The sequence below is a fragment of the Pseudophryne corroboree genome, chromosome 10 (genome assembly GCF_028390025.1).
Source record: "Pseudophryne corroboree isolate aPseCor3 chromosome 10, aPseCor3.hap2, whole genome shotgun sequence".
Classification (NCBI taxonomy): Eukaryota; Metazoa; Chordata; class Amphibia; order Anura; family Myobatrachidae; genus Pseudophryne; species Pseudophryne corroboree.
Genome location: NC_086453.1, coordinates 363,430,666 through 363,452,096, shown reverse-complemented (window position 1 = coordinate 363,452,096; position 21,431 = coordinate 363,430,666). Strand labels below are relative to the sequence as shown.

Here is a 21,431-nt window from a genome sequence, read left to right as displayed (position 1 = left end):
TTAAAACATTTATTCGACCTTTGTTAAGGGTTTGTAGCGACATGGGCGATGTCACAGAGCTATCAGAGGCCTCCTGCTTCTCAGCTTTTAAGCGTTCTAAGCACATTCTATTTGCAGCATTGGCTATGACGGTTGAGGGAATATTTAATTCAGACATAGCCCGCATAAATTCAGGCCACCCGTTCGGTATATTACGGATCGACACACCGTGGCTTTGCGTGATGCTTCTTATTAAATCTAACATGTTGGAACCAGGCACAGCGATGCCTTTGTACAGAAACTCCCCTTTACTGTTCCAGTCTGTGATGTGTTTAGAGCGTGTCATTTTACTCAATAGTATTTCACAGTTTTTTTTATACCGGGCATTAACACCTATCAAAAGCTCATGATAAACAGCATCGGGCGCAACAGGTTGTGTCGTGTTATTTGATTCATCAACAGATTTTGCAACGGGGGGATAAAAGAGCTAAAGTTGACATTTCACTATCAGCCTGTTTACTCAACACCAGATATCTCTGCAACAACATTGTATATCGCTTTGCTTTTTCATATTCTGATAAATCATTATTCTGTGGTATTTTCACGATCTCTACATCTAGACCGTGTGTTGCTGTTTTACGTATGTCGTCGCTGTTCGGTTTGTTATGTAAACGGTCTATCTGATTCTGAGGCACCAGATACATTTTCTCAGCGTACTCCATCAGCGATTAGACAATAGTCCTGTAATTAGCGGTATAGCAAAACCAAGCAGTGAACCGATAAAACCACCCGACTGTTTAACCAACCTCTTCTTTTTTCCAATGGCACATTTCTTATTACAAAGTGATTTTATAAGCTCTCGTTTCTTTTTAAGGTAGTTCAACTGTCATTGAGACAGCGGTATTTTACCTTTAAGCGTGTTGAGCGCTATCTCACAAATAGCCGTGACTAAATAGTTTGAAGCGTTGGATAAAATAGCGTTTCCTTGGGTTGGTGTTGCTTTAATTAACATTTTTAAAAGTACCCAATTACGTCTTATCCGTCCCTACATGTTCACGTTGTTAGAATGACAACAAATGACTAAAGGTTATAGCTTTATAGAACCGCGCTTCTTAATGACAAAAGCGACAGGTGTGTCTGTTGGGAATAAGCCGCTTCGTAAACGATAATCGTCAAGAGCGTTGTTTCTTCAATCAACCAGTAAATACCCATAAGGGGCAGCCGTCGCGGATTCATAGGATTCGAGAAAAAAACGATGTTTCGATGGGTACATTTGTCTAGCCAGAATGCCCACCTGCATTTTATCCCTGGGGTTTTGAACAGGACCATATATTTTGTGTTTAAATGTATAGTTCTGCTCTTTTTACCTTGACAAAATATGTTTTGGACAAGGTACAGGATACTGAGATTACGATGGTGTACATACTTTGTGAAAGCTTTCTCAACCTCAGAATTATTACTTGCTGCGTCCATCAGATCATCAATCACTGTTAAATTAATCTTATCAGGTGGAAAAAGTTGATCATCGCTAAAAGACTCTGGTAAACCCTCTATAAAACGCGTACTGGGGTAATCACACAGAAGTTGGTTGTATATAGGCTGCCAACAGGTGTAAAACCAAACAACATTATCAGGTACATGAGTCATATGTGTTGCAGCGTGCTGCAACAGCGTTTTCACAAAATAACTTTTACCCGAATTGGACGGACCCGCTAAAATACATGAGAAAGGGTGCTGAAATCTGGTGTCCATCTTAATAGCCGAACGGCAGTGTTGTAAAGTTGTCAGTAAGAGACCATTTAGTATAAACACACCTTTGCGTCTTCTGCAAAGTACGCGTCTCTATCTGCCAGCACTTTTTCACACGTACTATACCGGGTTGACGGATCACAACCTTTTTCTGGTCGTCGCCTTCGGGGTTTAAAGGATAATCTAAGACCAGTTCTTTCAGGCTGTCAATGTTAACGTGCTGCGCATTATCAACATTGAGCGTTATACCTTTAACTTTTAAACAGGTCTTTCCGTTGTTTAGTCGATAGCCGTATGACTTGGGACCGGCTGAGACAAATTCTGTTATATGGGTGCCTGTCGGTAGTTCGCTGGTCAACTCGCCTAAATAATCACCCAATGGCGGGCTCCAGTCACCGGGTCTACTGACAAAAATTACAGAATCTGTGTGGTGATAAAGACATCTATCTTGTAATCTATACAGTAGTTTGTACAGTTCAACACGTGCATAAGCAGTTGCAAAGATGGCTATAGTTACATTTGAAATTGCGCCCCTGGTGTAATGGTCTTTGGCATACTTCCAATTTACCATAACTGTATCATCGTCAACAAAGTCCAAAGCGGACACATCATAGTACGGTAAGAACGCGTATTCAAAAAGTTTGTCGGGATCGGTCACTAGACTTGTATTGGGCATGTTGCTACGTTGACCAAATTTACCCCATAAGGAATTTAAAAACAATTTTGAAATTTGTCTTTTAGCGGGGTTGATTTCTATGTGATCGGGTCGTAAAGACACGCCTTCATTTTTTTGAAAGGCGTCTATATACTCTTGGCGTTTCCCGGCGTCTGTACACCATTCGGGGTAACCAGAGGCCTCTTGTTTATCCCTGAGGTGCGTTTTAATGTAACCTGAAAACAATTTGTCCGATCTCTCATCAAAATGCCACACCTCATAGATTTTACACACCATGCACCCCATTTCTACAGCCAAGTTTAGTTCCACGGTACACCATGTACCGATGAGTGCACGTTTTTCTGAATCATGAACGCACGGCTCAGTCTGTCCAGACTCGGCGCATGTGCGACATAATGGAAACATTAACTTGCCGCCCATTTTAACCGGCAGAACCGGAAAGAATAGACCACGAGGCGGGTAAACTTTAACCCTGGCAAAACCAAAATACTTTGTGACATCACCAAAATCCTTATAAATAATGCGTGGGTGCTGTATAGGATATGTTTTGGTTTTGTTAACAAAAGGGTACAGACTGGTAAAATCAAAATAGTGAATTTTTTCATCACAACCTGTTTTGTGATACAGCTTTATGGCGTTTGTGCGCCCGCCATAAAGAGCATCACGTGGCTCCAAGTGTTCGGGTAATTCTTTACCCTTCAGAAAAGCCTGTAGATCCACATCAGACTTTAGCATAGATTTCACGTATCTGAAATCCACATCGTTTAAGGTAGTGCAACTTTACCAGCGTCTAGTGGTGTAATTGACCGTAGGTCGTTTTAGTCAGTTCGTTTTTATCATTGGCGTTGTAACAAGCACCACAGCCGTGATAAAAACAACCTTGGAATTCAAAAGCAGTGGGTGTGCCGTTAATCACGGCGTAACATCCAGGCTGTATTTACCAACTTTCTGCTCGCCCCCTTGTAAAGCCTGTCTTATACTCACACCTTCTTTGTGCTCTATGTACATTAACCACTGTATGGCTGGCGTTGAGTAACGCTTCTGAGTCTTGTGATAGTTATCACCGGGTACAAGGGCCAGTGTCTTTTCCTGTAAAAATTTACAACGGTACATGGACATGCAGACGGATGCCAACGTGACTAATTGAAAAGCCTCAATGTGACGTTTAACCACAACCTTTTTTTTTTCCCTTTGTTATTAGAAACTCCTGTTCTGTCATGGCTATAACAGCCAATCTGAAAGCATCACAAGCTTTTTGTAATATTTTCACATCGACTTTACAATATCATATGAGCTCTTTTTGAAAGTTAAACGGTTTGTGTACACACTGTTTATACCAGGCTGTAAACTCAGATAATTCATCAGGCATCATGTATTGTGGACCAAAATACTCTATTGACGGCATAGCCCCTATGTAATTTTGGTTATCAGCTGTGTTAAAAAAATGTGGGAAATAACCTTTGGTACCGTCAAACCCCATCGCCTTTGGTAACTTGCTAAGCCGCATGGGTAAAAAATTTAAAGAGTCGATAAATCTTATCTTCAAATCTTTTTCCGTGATGCACATTATGTTGCCGCCTCTAGATAATAATTCCATCTTTAATTTCTCCTTAATCAGCTGGCGCAGCACAAAATATGCATCATAGCGACCTGCATTATGGGCTATGAATGTGTAATGCGCAAATTTTGGTTTCATGAACGTCTTTACAAAGTCTTTGATACACGCAACACCCTTAAACTCCCAGTCTTTCTCCCCCGTTAATGTTAAAGCGTAACAGTAGTTTGGTATGTGCACACCCGTCTCCTGCATACACATTTAAAATCATAAAAGATGTATTTCTTTGTGGGCTCTTCCGGCTTGATGGTTTGTATATAGCACAAATGGTTCGAAAACCCATCAACGAACACCTTACAAATGGGACACTTTAGGCCTCGGCAGTTATGATCTGTTCGCCGGTAGAGACAACACCTGTCACAATATACATGTTCAAGACAGGATATTTTGTGATCAAGAGCTAAAGCTTTGTGTAGCTCTAAACATTCGTTTGATCGACAAAATACCCTACATACCGAACACCTTAACGCCGTCACACCGTCGTCAATACAATCCGGCCTGTGACAAGCCTTACAAAAGAAAAGACAATCGTGATTATTTCTATGATGATAAGCGCTATGACAACGGATGCAATAATATCGGGCTCCAAGAAACGCTTTGATATCGAGTATCCCATAAAAGTGACAATCGTGATATAGCACAAACAGTGTGTCTTTGTAACGGCTGTCCGTACAGTAATATTTCCAATCGCCTAGATTGTAATAGAGGAGATTGATCGAAACATTTAAATAATTTTCAAAAAATGCAACATCGCTAAAGCTGACCGCTTTATCAAGCGGCAGATTCAAAGCTTTATGTAGTTGGATCGCTCTCTCCTGTATTACATGGTCATTGGCATTGTTACCTTTATCCAGAAGTTTACAGACACTAGCGGCCAAACACAGGTTATTACCGATATTACGGAAATCATAGAGATGTCTTTTACGTTTATGAATTATTAAACTATAGGGTAAGCGGTGTAAACTTCTACCGGTCAACCCCCTTACCGCTATGTTTCTAAAAATACTGATCACAAACCTTAAACCTGTGGATAATAAGAATTCAGCGTTACTTTGAAGCGCGTTTGTAATCTGGTTAAAAAAACTGGTAGCGTCTAATGTTTCTTGCGGCTTACGATGCTAATAGATGGTGTAGTGTAACCCACCCCCCTCCAATCTAAGCTGAATGCGGTCGGCAGGATCCATGCCCGCAAGGACGCCATCGAGCATGGCCTGTATAGCAGTATGAATGGCTCGAACTCCCTCTACAAATGATGTAACCCTGTCCAAATTAACAAACCGATAGTGGTTGTGGTACTCAACGGCTCTGAAATTCGGTCGTTGTCGTTCATAACTGTTAATTGTTTCTAAGTATACATGTTGCCGACCTTCGTCATTACCGGGGGACTCAACACCGCGTGCCTCATTATATATGGGGCTTGCAATGCGCTCTATATTGTCAGGCTGTGAATCATCAATCGGTAATGCTTGGGGTGGCGATTGATCTAAATCTACATGCCTCGCGCTCTGCTCCCCGCCTTCCACATGTTCCCTGTGTCGCTTGCGCTTTCTCAATCTGGTTAATGTTGTTATAGCCTGTTTCACCTTTGCACGTCGGAATAACTGCAAGATCTTGTATGTTACACAAGGTTTAATTCGTGGATTTTTTTTACAGGCATTTAAATTTAAAACACATTTCAAACCATTGCCTAACATGCCTAGTCACAGCTCAGTTTCATTTATTTCTGCAAAATGATGTATGTTGGCTTTAATAAATTCAGTTGTCTTAAATGACCGACCTATGTATTTTGACATGACATTCATATACGTCTCAACAACTTCTTTAACAATGTCTTGTTTACATTTACCACCGTGGCTCACACCTTTAATGTGTTTTAACAAATACCCGGCTTTTACACCCATGTTCTCAACATCTTCCCGTATCTTACCCAACAACGCGTAAAATTGTATTTCAGAGTCTCGGCATAATTGTTCTGTATTTTGACTTCCATCAACTATGTCGGGTGCTATCCCGTGCGCCGGTGCACAAGCATCTGCCGATGTGTGTACCACAGCTGTCGTTGTAAAAATATTGGGCATTGATGTTACCCAATCAACCGTTGTAGTATTACCAGGAATTCCTGCAACGGCTGATAATACTTCATCAGAACTATTCTGCGGTTCTTGTGTCGTTGACTCTACACAGTGTGTAATAAGCTCTTGCCCATTTATGTCATCAATATCTGAAATCACAGGATTACCAGCTATGTGTCTTGTTTCTGTTTCAGAGCAATCCTGTGTATCAGGAATAGTGATGACATCGGATTGCGACAATTGCTTAACATTACTTCTTGAGTCAACATTTGATAACACACCAATGCCTGCTATGTGTCTTGTTTCTGTTTCAAAGCAATCCTGTGTATCGGGAATTGTGATTACAGCTGATTGCGACAATTGCTTAACATTACTTCTTGAGAGACGCGATGCCCTCTTAACCTTTACAGTCTTTGTATTACCAGCGACATCCCTGTCTGCAGTGTTAAATGATGTGTGTTTTGATGTTACAGCAACATCGTTACTTACGCTTGATACAGTTTGTAACGCTATCCTTCTCCGTTGCGCCGTATCATTTTCGCAATACGACAATTTTCTTTTAAGATCGGTAAATGCTGAATTATGACATCTCTAATTCGTTCTTGGTCGAGCCGGTCTTCGTTTGTTCGGGTTGATACGCACCCCCGTAACCGATGACCTAGCATGCTCCTTTAGGCTATTATGTACAATTGACGGCGTTGCGAATTGATGGTTCTCCGTTTCAACGGCGGTTGTGCGTTTTGATGTTTTCCCGCTTGTACTAGGCCTGTGTATTTGCACGACTGTATCACAACCTACTGGTATCGTAGGTTCATATCGTCTTGCTACAGCATCATCTGTAATACATATATTATAAAATAAATATAAACATCAATGCACGTAAATCAGCATTTAAACCACTGCATAACAATATACCATATAACAGTGTTTGATTACACACCTGCTGTTGCGAATTGATGGTTCTCCGTTTCAGCGGCGGTTGTGCGTTTTGTTGGTTTCCCGCTTGTACTAGGCCTGTGTATTTGCGCGACTGTATCACGACCTACTGGTATCGTAGGATCATATCGTCTTGCTACAGCATCATCTGTAATACATATATTATAAAATAAATCTAAACATCGATGCACGTAAATCAGCATTTAAATCACTGCATAACAATATACCATATAACAGTGTTTGATTACACACCTGCTTTATATTCCGATGCACGTAAATTAACATTTAAATTACTGCATAACAATATACCATATAACAGTGTTTGATTACACACCTGCTTTATATTTGAAAGTTTGAGCCCGGTCCCCTGTCGAATGGGGAAAAAATGGTCGCTCATCAACAGCATTGCCGGTGTGTATAGCTGTGTTGTGACAATATTCAGGTTTGTTCAATTTGTCCCGCAGAATACTGTCAGCCATTGCATCATCCATTTTTGTGGAATCTTTATCCGGTGAAAAAATGAAAAATAAATATTACATACGGTATAAAATTAGAATAATATGAAAAAGAGTTGTATTATTATTGAGAATATAAAGTGTGTACAGGTGACAACAAAACAGCACAACGGTACAAGGTTTATTTTTAAGTCTTTAGCCGGTGGAAAAAAAATAAATAAAAAATAAAATAAAAAAACAGGCGTTTAACATCATTTATTTTTTATTTATTTTAAAATATAAATCTTTTTCATTATTATTTTATTATTATTATTATTATTATTATTATTATTATACATTTATTACATTATATTATATTTACATTACATTATATTATATTATATTACATTATATTATATTTATTACATGTTACTCACAGACAGGAGCCAATTCCAAAATATTAGTAAAATCTGGTATCATGCTGAAATCTGAACAAAACGGACTCTCTCCAACATCATCGAAATTCTCTGTGTTTGTGGTGTCTGTAATTTAATTGTGAGAAATAAAAATGAGAAATTAATTTTTTATTATTTTTTTAATTACTTATCAATGTATCCAGACTGTTGTACGTTCATACTATTTAAACTTTTAAAAATAAGTAAAAATGAACAAATTTTAGACCTTGACTATAATTTCGTACTATTTAAACGTTTAAAAATAAATAAAAACGTGTCAATGGTAATTATAGACTTAGCTTACCATGGTTCATTTGATAACTTGGCAAATCGCCATCTTCGGATCCGGATGTACACATGATCTTATCTTTGTTGATTGTCTGCATTGTCTGTCGCTGAACCAATAATGAAAATGAGATACGATTAATATCAGTGCTCTATTAAACGATTCACACATTAAATGATCGCGTACATTGAGACTATATTGAATTACAGTTCGGATGCATTGTCAAAATGCGCCGCTAGATGGCACTATTACCACATATTTAAACAGCCTTCAGTGAGTCACAACTATACTTATTTCACAGTAATATTTGTAAAATAAAAAAACATAACATGCTAGAGCAATAATGATAATAATAATAAAATAATAATAAATAATAATAATAATGATAATAATAATAATAATAATAATAACAACACTTAGCATGATGCCTTTGCTTGTGTATAGCGATGTAACTTCAGTTGAAATTCCTTCTCAGATCTCTGTCCCACTTCAGAGCTGTGTCCTATTCTTATAGTCATGGATGTGAGCCAAATGGCCCCCACCAACCTGTGGTATGCCGTCCCACATTTCCAAGGTTTTTAAACATATAAACTTTGGTTTATAAATTAGTAAATGTGATAATTCTTTTCAGTTACACTGATGATATAATCTGTTAGCGGGTTCTTACACGTCGTACTCAGCACTTCAAAATATACCAAATACTTATATATATATATATATATCTTTTTATTTAAAAGCACGATAGTTTAAAATTAAGATGTCATTTTGAGTCAATACATAGACCTGTAGGTGTTGCTAATGTTCTTTTGCAGAGATTAACTTAGGTATTCTTTGCCGTGAAATAGCGCCACATGCGTGTTTTAAAAGTCCTATTAAAGCGCTCTATAACAGCCGCTTTCACATCGTTATTGGTCGTGAAATGCTTTATACCGTATTTTTCTAACACCTTTTTTAGGTTTCTGTTTAGAAACTCTTTACCGTTATCGGTTTGTAGCTTCATCGGCACAGCACCCCGCTGGAATATTTTTTTCAAAAGCATTAGCGACTGTTGCGGCGTTCTTAGCGGTCAGACTTTCACCCCACACCCTCTTACTGAATATATCGATGATTGTTAATATGTATTTAACACCATCGTTGTATTTTGACAGATCTATCAGCGAAACCAAATCGCATTGCAACTGTTGTTTTATACTCGATACACAAATCATGTTCCACTACCTGGTTTTAACACTGTGTAATATGCATCTTTCATCCGCTTGATTTGACGCACTGCGTTGCGTGACATTCTGCGACTGGTGTTACGTGACACTCTTTTCAAAGCCATTATCTTTTAATGCGGTTTAATATATATATATATATATATATATATATATATATATCTTTTTATTTTTAAAAGCACAATAGTTTAAAATTAAGATGTCATTTTGAGTCAATACATAGACCTGTAGGTGGCGCTAATGTTCTTTTGCAGAGTTTAACACGCTGTGTACATTAATAAACAGGTGTTTTTGTTACAAGCGTGGTAGTTCGTGGATGTAAGGATTTTGAAATTGCTCGGTCACGGGTACCCCGTACATCTAAGGTTTTTGAAATTGTGGTGTCATCATTAATCATGCATGGTCATTAAAATCAATATGCTTTTTAAATAAGTGCCATGTGTGATGCTTCCGTGCGTCTAAGAAAATGGACACGGTCATTAGTCATTATGCTTTTTAAGCCTGTACCATGTGTGCCAAGCATGACGTTTAAATTGCTGGAATGTGTGAACTATAACATGTGAACTATAACACTGTAATGTAAAGTGTACAGACTACTCAAAATAGTGAATTTTTTCATCACAAGCTGGTTTGTAATACAGCTTTATGGCGTATTCTGCGACTGGTGTTACGTGACACTCTTTTCAAAGTCATTATCTTTTAATACGGTTTAATATCGAACTCTATAAATTTTATATAAAATTTTATATAAAATTTTATATAAAATTGTATATAAAATTTTATATAAAAGCGATATCAAACACTATCATTTAATATTAAAGGAGGCGTGCCTAGGAGAAAGGGGGGGTGTCACCTGTCACTTTGACAGAGAGGTGGTCTTTATCTACTGGTATCAGGAAGGATGCGGGGTAATTTTTACTGTAAGGGGGGTTAATGAATGCTTGGAGTGAAATGATTAATATGTGCTGGGAGGTTGTGGGGTAGGAGGTAATTTGTGCTGTGAGGGGGCTTAATGAGTTCTCAGGGAGATTGGATTAGTAGGTGCCGGAAGTAGGAGGATAGGGAGTGCTGACAGTGTGGACAAATGTGTTGATGGGTGCTGTGAGGATGAGTTTATAAATGAATGTGCAAAATAAGTCTGCCCCAGTGTCATAGACCAATTGTGGTTTTATGGAAATAGTTTGAAGGATTGTATTGGGGAATTAGGGCAGTCATGTAAAACTTTACCTAGGGTGCCTAGAACCCTCACACCAGCCCACATGCCAATCATAATTTTACATGCCACTTAATGCTTCCACTAACCCAAAAGTGGCACAAATGCTCTAAGATCCACATACACTAATTATATTGTATGAGGATAAGCAATAAAGAAATCTGATGCTCTGATCATCTTCAGTCTTATTCTCTGCTTTATAATTGATTGTAGCTGTGTTTTAAGCAGATAATAAAGCAGGTAGGAGCTGAGTTCCGGATAGAGGTAACCAATGGCCACCTGTTTCCCACCACTGCCTTAAATAATGCTCCTGAAAGATTAAAGGGGTGTCTGATTGAAAGTGTAGAATAATGCCCAATCTCTACCACTTTCTAGTAAACCCTTCTAGAAAACAAACAATGCCTTCATAAATTATACCGTCCCACTTATTCAATCTCCATATAAAACTATACCTATTTCTCATGTGGTAGTATGGCTAGTCCTAGATCCCAGTGAACTTCATTGTGTTTGTATATTTCAGTGACCAGTGTCAAGACAAAGACATGACATTGAAGACGGCAATAACAAAGATCATGAAATGTGACATTGACAAAGAGAAACTCACAGACCCGGAGGTGCTCCAACCAGCAGACTGTGTCATCAGTGCAGGGATGATGGATTTCATCAGCAAAGACCAAGATGATTATATAAAAAATTTCATAAAATTTGTGAAGCTACTAAAACCTGAAGGATACCTGATATTGATAGGGCTTTTAAATACAACTTATATAATGGTTGGGCAGGACAAGGTACATGTGTTCAGATATGATGAGAAATTTGCAAGAAAAGTTCTCACTGATGAAGGGTTTGTTATTGATCACTGTGCAGTCCAGAAAAGAAAAGCAGATAGTGACCTTAGTGACTATGAGGCACTTATGTTTATTGCAGCTCATAGATAGTAATAAGGCCTGATTCTGAGTCACATGCTGTGTCGGGTGTAGTTACACATTTTGTTATACTGCGCATGTGTCTAAATCGCACTGTACATACATCCTGATTGTCTTTGTACACAGTTTAAGCAGCTTTGACACACGCACATAGAAGTGTATTGAAAATATATTAGGTGTTCCCATGTGTGGTTTCAGAGAAGAGGGGGCCCGTATACAGGTCCCATCTGGGCCACCTTCTCTCTGGTGGTGCAGTAGACTCTGGCTTCGTGCCACAGTTTGCTCTGCATGCACAGGTCTCTGAAAACTTGGCACCTGCACCTTGTTCCCAGGGAAAATCTCTACTGCGCAAATCACAAGGATAATGGCCATGGTGGACACTTCACCTGTGATTTTTACAGCTTTGCAGCCAGTGCAGGGACAGCGGAGTGATAAGTATAATTATATGGGTGCAGGGTGCGTGGTGTGTGGGTTTGACAACAGGGGGCATGGATCACAATCACATCATTCCTGTGAAGCCATGTCCCCTTTTTGCCAAGTCCATGTCCCCTTTTTGGGTGCAGGAGTCCCTACTTCATCATGGAGAATGTTGGGTGGTATGTATTGAGTGTCATGGATGTGATGCAGGTACAGATCTGTCCACTTACACCTTTTCTATATATACCATGCCTAATCTTTTTCTACAGGCAGCGAGTGGATGGATTTAAAAAAATGCTGTTTTCCATAATAGAATATGTGTAAAGTAGCATAATAAAGCATGGCTAAATCTCTGACTCTATGGCATGACAAACCGTGCCATACATGGCAGGATATAGGAAAGGTGTATGAGGACACATCTGTATGTCGGTGAAATGGCTGTGTATAGAGACATTGAGACATTCACATTGGAGGTCACACTCAGATAGAAACTCTGCACCTAGCATGGGGATAAGGTAAGTATCTATGATGACATGTAATGATGTACTGAGTGGTGTTACAGTGTCTACAGATGCTGGAGGTCAGCGTCTCAGTCCTGGCACAGTCAGACGCAGCTTGTACACCAGGAGAAGGGCTTTTACCCGCATTAGTATATAGTCACAGATACAACAACACCAACATAAGCGGCCGCAGCGTGTGACTCAGATCAGCCCCTACTGTAAGTCTGAGATGCAAATAGACATAAATACACCAGATCTTCCTGTAAATTTGCAAATGATAAACCTTAATAATAAATAATCACATATATTACTGTACATTTATATTGATCTGATGTTAAAACCTGATCAACAGATAAAGTAATTGGTCATTTCTTGCAGGTTACGGTTGAATAAAGAGTCTGAGATTTATGTGTGATCTGTGAGTGGTTCTGTCACCCACCAGGGATCACTGCTGTCATTCACTCAGCAGACTCATAGTTACTACAATAACCCACATATCATTTTATTATCCCCCTGATATATGACATTGGGGGTAATTCAGACTTGATCGTAGCTGTGCTAAATTTAGCACAGCTATGATCAGGAACACAGACATGCTGAGGTACACCCAGCACAGGGCTAGCCCGCCCCGCATGTCACGGCTAGATCAGCTCCTGTACATGGACCAGGAGCTACTCATTGCTTCCCGGGTCACAGCGGCTGCATGTGACAACACGCAGACACCGCGGCCCACCCCCTAGCGCGGTCCAGCCACAACTGCACTGGACCGGAACACACCCCTCCCGCCCAGCGGCTGTCTCTGCCTGTCAATCAGGCAGAGACCATCTCTGGGCTCCAACAGCCATTGGCACAGCAGCGATCAGGTCTGAATTAGTCCCATAGAGACAAGGAATAGATGAGGATTTATGTCACAGAGAAAAAGAGACTTTGTGATTTACGTTAATATAACCTTATAACATTTTGTATTGAAATATATTATTAAATTACTAAAAGTTTGATTCTTCTAAGTAACGCCCCAATTCTTCCAGCCAACATACATTTACAGCAAGACCCCACGTCTTTCTAATGGGACCCGCCCTGCTAGGCAGCTGGAATTAGTACTGTCCCAAGTGACATATACTGTAATTTACCACATGTATGTCATCCATTAGCAAATTTACTGGCACAGTTTAAGTGGGGAATTCAATTGTGCCTATTAATTATTGACACGAAAAAATGGGCTTTAACCACAATTTTTGTCCATTGGTCTGTATTGGGTTACACAATTAAAGCCCTGTTTTTGTCATATGAAAACTGACCCATTTTCTTGCAAAAACAGATGTATCAGGGATAAGTTGCCAGATCTATGTATTTTCATGGGGTCGATTGTGAAAATGGGTCAGATCTCAAGGTTTTTCTCACGTCAGTTTCAGGGTTTTTCTTTGCCTGCCTTCAATCAGGTGAAAAAAAATCCTCGATAGTGCTGGCTTTAGGGGCTACTTGCATAACCCGAAGGATCCATTAGCCATGGTAAGTTACCGCAGTTAATTAAATTCCCCTGTAAGATTTTTTTATCAATAATTTTTATTAAGAGCACAAAATGCTATAATCAAACATACAAATACAGCGAGCATGTTAATCAGAGAGTACATACACAATAAGAAATAATAATACAAGTAAGCATTAGGCATACTATAAAACTGAACAGTAGGTAATAACTCCATAAACTCGGTGAGACATAGAGAACAAAAAGGGGTCTAGGGACATTTAAGATGGAGAGGAGGCTCCTGCACCACCCGACACATATTCATGACAAGCCATCCATTTCACCATAGGTGAGGATGCCAGAGATGAATAGGGCATAAATTCAGTTTGCATAGTATAATAAAACTGAATCTTTTTAACAACCAGAGAAAGGGAGGGAGGAGATAGTTGCTTCCAACACTGAGCTAATGCAGCTCTAGCAGCTCTACATATATGTCCCAACAGATATCTCTGATGAGGCAATACTTTGTCAGGGAAAATGTGTAATAAAGCCAAGGCCAGAGAGGGAATCAACAACAAATTCAACACCTCATGAATTAGTTGAAATATTGCTGACTGAAAGCTTTGGATAGATGGGCAAGTCCAAAAAATATGAAAAATATGACCCACCTCCCCAAAATTCCTATAGCAAAATTTCGAACACGAGGGCCAAAAAGTATGAATTCTATCAGGCATTAGTTACAACCTATGTAAGAGTGTAATGTGCATCTCCGTGTGAATCAGACATCTCAACCTGCGATAGGATGAAATAAATATCCTTTCCCAGTGACCCTCAGATAATGGAATCCCCAGGTCTGTCTCCCATTTCAATTGTGCCCTAGATTTTGTGGTATCGGATAAACCTAAAAGAATTTTATATTAAACAGAGATATCTTTATTTGAGTTAAGAAGTGCTGAGCATGCTACAATGGCCTGAGCTGAAGTTCCCAGGTTAACCAAAGATCTAGGAAAACTTTTTTTTTTTAAATTCAATAAACTTTTAATGATTTTAAAGTTTTACAAGAACATCCCAAAAACATAAAAGAATAAAAACAAAAAATAAATGAAAGCAAACAATACTAGCAGGTATATGAAAGTATTCAGTACATAATCAGAAGTATGGTCAGGCAAATGATAGTGATGAGCACCGGAAATTTTTCGGGTTTTGTGTTTTGGTTTTGGGTTCGGTTCCGCGGCCGTGTTTTGGGTTCGAACGCGTTTTGGCAAAACCTCACCGAATTTTTTTTGTCGGATTCGGGTGTGTTTTGGATTCGGGTGTTTTTTTCAAAAAACCCTAAAAAACAGCTTAAATCATAGAATTTGGGGGTCATTTTGATCCCAAAGTATTATTAACCTCAATAACCATAATTTCCACTCATTTTCAGTCTATTCTGAACACCTCACACCTCACAATATTATTTTTCGTCCTAAAATTTGCACCGAGGTCGCTGGATGGCTAAGCTAAGCGACCCAAGTGGCCGACACAAACACCTGGCCCATATAGGAGTGGCACTGCAGTGTCACGCAGGATGGCCCTTCCAAAAAACACTCCCAAAACAGCACATGACGCAAAGAAAAAAAGAGGCGCAATGAGGTAGCTGTGTGAGTAAGCTTAGCGACCCTAGTGGCCGACATAAACACCTGGCCCATCTAGGAGTGGCACTGCAGTGTCACGCAGGATGGCCCTTCCAAAAAACACTCCCCAAACAGCACATGACGCAAAGAAAAAAAGAGGCGCAATGAGGTAGCTGTGTGAGTAAGCTAAGCGACCCTAGTGGCCGACACAAACACCTGGCCCATCTAGGAGTGGCACTGCAGTGTCACGCAGGATGGCCCTTCCAAAAAACACTCCCCAAACAGCACATGACGCAAAGAAAAAAAGAGGCGCAATGAGGTAGCTGTGTGAGTAAGCTAAGCGACCCTAGTGGCGGACACAAACAACTGGCCCATCTAGGAGTGGCACTGCAGTGTCACGCAGGATGGCCCTTCCAAAAATCACTCCCCAAACAGCACATGACGCAAAGAAAAAAAGAGGCGCAATGAGGTAGCTGTGTGAGTAAGCTAAGCGACCCTAGTGGCGGACACAAACACCTGGCCCATCTAGGAGTGGCACTGCAGTGTCACGCAGGATGGCCCTTCCAAAAATCACTCCCCAAACAGCACATGACGCAAAGAAAAAAAGAGGCGCAATGAGGTAGCTGTGTGAGTAAGCTAAGTGACCCTAGTGGCCGACACAAACACCTGGCCCATCTAGGAGTGGCACTGCAGTGTCACGCAGGATGGCCCTTCCAAAAAACACTCCCCAAACAGCACATGACGCAAAGAAAAAAAGAGGCGCAATGAGGTAGCTGTGTGAGTAAGCTAAGCGACCCTAGTGGCGGACACAAACACCTGGCCCATCTAGGAGTGGCACTGCAGTGTCACGCAGGATGGCCCTTCCAAAAATCACTCCCCAAACAGCACATGACGCAAAGAAAAAAAGAGGCGCAATGAGGTAGCTGTGTGAGTAAGCTAAGTGACCCTAGTGGCCGACACAAACACCTGGCCCATCTAGGAGTGGCACTGCAGTGTCACGCAGGATGGCCCTTCCAAAAAACACTCCCCAAACAGCACATGACGCAAAGAAAAAAAGAGGCGCAATGAGGTAGCTGTGTGAGTAAGCTAAGCGACCCTAGTGGCCGACACAAACACCTGGCCCATCTAGGAGTGGCACTGCAGTGTCACGCAGGATGGCCCTTCCAAAAAACACTCCCCAAACAGCACATGACGTAAAGAAAAATGAAAGAAAAAAGAGGTGCAAGATGGAATTGTCCTTGGGCCCTCCCACCCACCCTTATGTTGTATAAACAGGACATGCACACTTTAACCAACCCATCATTTCAGTGACAGGGTCTGCCACACGACTGTGACTGAAATGACGGGTTGGTTTGGACCCCCACCAAAAAAGAAGCAATTAATCTCTCCTTGCACAAACTGGCTCTACAGAGGCAAGATGTCCACCTCATCATCATCCTCCGATATATCACCGTGTACATCCCCCTCCTCACAGATTATCAATTCGTCCCCACTGGAATCCACCATCTCAGCTCCCTGTGTACTTTGTGAAGGCAATTGCTGCTAGTCAATGTCTCCACGGAGGAATTGATTATAATTCATTTTAATGAACATCATCTTCTCCACATTTTCTGGATGTAACCTCGTACGCCGATTGCTGACAAGGTGAGCGGCGGCACTAAACACTCTTTCGGAGTACACACTTGTGGGAGGGCAACTTAGGTAGAATAAAGCCAGTTTGTGCAAGGGCCTCCAAATTTCCTCTTTTTCCTGCCAGTATAAGTACGGACTGTCTGACGTGCCTACTTGGATGCGGTCACTCATATAATCCTCCACCATTCTTTCAATGGGGAGAGAATCATATGCAGTGACAGTAGACGACATGTCCGTAATCGTTGTCAGGTCCTTCAGTCCGGACCAGATGTCAGCATCAGCAGTCGCTCCAGACTGCCCTGCATCACCGCCAGCGGGTGGGCTCGGAATTCTGAGCCTTTTCCTCGCACCCCCAGTTGCAGGAGAATGTGAAGGAGGAGATGTTGACAGGTCGCGTTCCGCTTGACTTGACAATTTTGTCACCAGCAGTTCTTTGAACCCCAGCAGACTTGTGTCTGCCGGAAAGAGAGATCCAAGGAAGGTTTTAAATCTAGGATCGAGCACGGTGGCCAAAATGTAGTGCTCTGATTTCAACAGATTGACCACCCGTGAATCCTTGTTAAGCGAATTAAGGGCTCCATCCACAAGTCCCACATGCCTAGCGGAATCGCTCTGTGTTAGCTCCTCCTTCAATGTCTCCAGCTTCTTCTGCAAAAGCCTGATGAGGGGAATGACCTGACTCAGGCTGGCAGTGTCTGAACTGACTTCACGTGTGGCAAGTTCAAAAGGTTGCAGAACCTTGCACAACGTTGAAATCATTCTCCACTGCGCTTGAGACAGGTGCATTCCATCTACTATATCGTGCTCAGTTGTATAGGCTTGAATGGCCTTTTGCTGCTCCTCCAACCTCTGAAGCATATAGAGGGTTGAATTCCACCTCGTTACCACTTCTTGCTTCAGATGATGGCAGGGCAGGTTCAGGCGTTTTTGGTGGTGCTCCAGTCTTCTGTACGTGGTGCCTGTACGCCGAAAGTGTCCCGCAATTCTTCTGGCCACCGACAGCATCTCTTGCACCCCCCTCTTGTTTTTTAAATAATTCTGCACCACCAAATTCAAGGTATGTACAAAACATGGGACGTGCTGGAATTTGCCCATATTTAATACACACACAATATTGCTGGCGTTGTCCGATGCCACAAATCCACAGGAGAGTCCAATTGGGGTAAGCCATTCTGCGATGATCTTCCTCAGTTGCCGTAAGAGGTTTTAGCTGTGTGCGTATTCTGGAAAGCGGTGATACACAGCGTAGCCTGCCTAGGAAAGAGTTGGCATTTGCGAGATGCTGCTACTGGTGCCGCCGCTGCTGTTCTTGTGGCGTGAGTCCATACATCTACCCAGTGGGCTGTCACAGTCATATAGTCCTGAGCCTGCCCTGCTCCACTTGTCCACATGTCCGTGGTTAAGTGGACATTGGGTACAACTGCATTTTTTAGGACACTGGTGAGTCTTTTTCTGAGGTCTGTGTACATTTTCGGTATCGCCTGCCTAGAGAAATGGAACCTAGATGGTATTTGGTACCGGGGACACAGTACCTCCAACAAGTCTCTAGTTGCCTCTGCAGTAATGATGGATACCGGAACCACGTTTCTCACTGCCCAGGATGCCAAGGCCTCAGTTATCCGCTTTGCAGCAGGATGACTGCTGTGATATTTCATCTTCCTCGCAAAGGACTGTTGGACAGTCAATTGCTTGGTGGAAGTAGTAAAAGTGGTCTTACGAGTACGACTTCCCCTCTGGGATGACCATCGACTCCCAGCAGCAACAACAGCAGCACCAGCAGCAGTAGGCGTTACACGCAAGGATGCATCGGAGGAATCCCAGGCAGGAGAGGACTCGTCAGAATTGCCAGTGACATGGCCTGCAGGACTATTGGCATTCCTGGGGAAGGAGGAAATTGACACTGAGGGAGTTGGTGGGGTGGTTTGCGTGAGCTTGGTTACAAGAGGAAGGGATTTACTGGTCAGTGGACTGCTTCCGCTGTCGCCCAAAGTTTTTGAACTTGTCACTGACTTATGATGAATGCGCTGCAGGTGACGTATAAGGGAGGATGTTCCGAGGTGGTTAACGTCCTTACCCCTACTTATTACAGCTTGACAAAGGCAACACACGGCTTGACAAATGTTGTCCGCATTTCTGTTGAAATACTTCCACACCGAAGAGCTGATTTTTTTGGTATTTTCACCAGGCATGTCAATGGCCCTATTCCTCCCACGGACAATAGGTGTCTCCCCGGGTGCCTGACTTAAACAAACCACCTCACCATCAGAATCCTCCTGGTCAATTTCCTCCCCAGTGCCAGCAACACCCATATCCTCCTCATCCTGGTGTACTTCAACACTGACATCTTCAATCTGACTATCAGGAACTGGACTGCGGGTGCTCCTTCCAGCACTTGCAGGGGGCGTGCAAATGGTGGAAGGCGCATGCTCTTCACGTCCAGTGTTGGGAAGGTCAGGCATCGCAAACGACACAATTGGACTCTCCTTGTGGATTTGTGATTTCGAAGAACGCACAGTTCTTTGCTGTGCTTTTGCCAGCTTGAGTCTTTTCATTTTTCTAGCGAGAGGCTGAGTGCTTCCATCCTCATGTGAAGCTGAACCACTAGCCATGAACATAGGCCAGGGCCTCAGCCATTCCTTGCCACTCCGTGTGGTAAATGGCATATTGGCAAGTTTACGCTTCTCCTCCGACAATTTTATTTTAAATTTTTGAGTCCTTTTTTTACTGATATTTGGTGTTTTGGATTTTACATGCTCTGTACTATGACATTGGGCATCGGCCTTGGCAGACGACGTTGCTGGCATTTCATCGTCTCGGCCATGACTAGTGGCAGCAGCTTCAGCACGAGGTGGAAGTCGATCTTGATCTTTCCCTATTTTTGGAACCTCAACATTTTTGTTCTCCATATTTTAATAGGCACAACTAAAAGGCACCTCAGGTAAACAATGGAGATGGATGGATACTATTATACTTATGGATTGACGAGCAACTGCCGACACAGAGGTAGCTACAGCCGTGGACTACCGTACTGCGTCTGCTGCTAATATAGACTGGATGATAATGAGATATAAAATATATATATATCACTACTGCAGCCGGACAGGTATATATTATATAATGACGGACCTGCTGGACACTGTCAGCACTGCAGACTCCTAAAGTAAGCTACTAGTATCAATAAGATAGAAAAAAAAAACACCACAGGTAGGTGGTATACAATTATGGATGGACGAGTGACTGCCGACACAGAGGTAGCTACAGCCGTGGACTACCGTACTGCGTCTGCTGCTAATATAGACTGGATGATAATGATATAAAAAATATATATATATATCACTACTGCAGCCGGACAGGTATATATTATATAATGACGGACCTGCTGGACACTGTCAGCTCAGCACTGCAGACTCCTAAAGTAAGCTACTAGTATCAAGAAGATAGAAAAAAAAAACACCACAGGTAGGTGGTATACAATTATGGATGGACGAGCGACTGCCGACACATAGGTAGCTACATCCGTGGACTACCGTACTGCGTCTGCTGCTAATATAGACTGGATGATAATGAGATATAAAATATATATATATCACTACTGCAGCCGGACAGGTATATATTATATAATGACGGACCTGCTGGACACTGTCAGCACTGCAGACTCCTAAAGTAAGCTACTAGTATCAAGAAGATAGAAAAAAAAAAAAAACACCACAGGAAGGTGGTATACAATTATGGATGGACGAGCGACTGCCGACACAGAGGTAGCTACAGCCGTGGACTACCGTACTGCGTCTGCTGCTAATATAGACTGGATGATAATGATATAAAAAATATATATATATATCACTACTGCAGCCGGACAGGTATATATTATATAATGACAGACCTGCTGGACACTGTCAGCTCAGCACTGCAGACTCCTAAAGTAAGCTACTAGTATCAAGAAGATAGAAAAAAAAACACCACAGGTAGGTGGTATACAATTATGGATGGACGAGCGACTGCCGACACAGAGGTAGCTACAGCCGTGGACTACCGTACTGCGTCTGCTGCTAATATAGACTGGATGATAATGATATAAAAAATATATATATATATCACTACTGCAGCCGGACAGGTATATATTATATAATGACGGACCTGCTGGACTCTGTCAGCTCAGCACTGCAGACTCCTAAAGTAAGCTACTAGTAGTATCAAGAAGATAGAAAAAAAAAAACACCACAGGTAGGTGGTATACAATTATGGA

General features: G+C 41.5%; 1 protein-coding gene across 1 annotated transcript in view; it reads left to right on the top strand.

Annotated features, from left to right (window-relative positions):
* Positions 1 to 11,570, top strand: part of LOC134965670 (nicotinamide N-methyltransferase-like) — a 73,511-nt gene extending 61,941 nt beyond the window's left edge. Inside the window, exon 3 of the mRNA XM_063941995.1 lies at positions 11,153 to 11,570. Coding sequence (XP_063798065.1) covers positions 11,153 to 11,570 — 418 coding nt within the window. The remainder of the gene's footprint in view (positions 1 to 11,152) is intronic.
* The last annotated feature ends 9,861 nt before the right edge of the window (positions 11,571 to 21,431 follow it).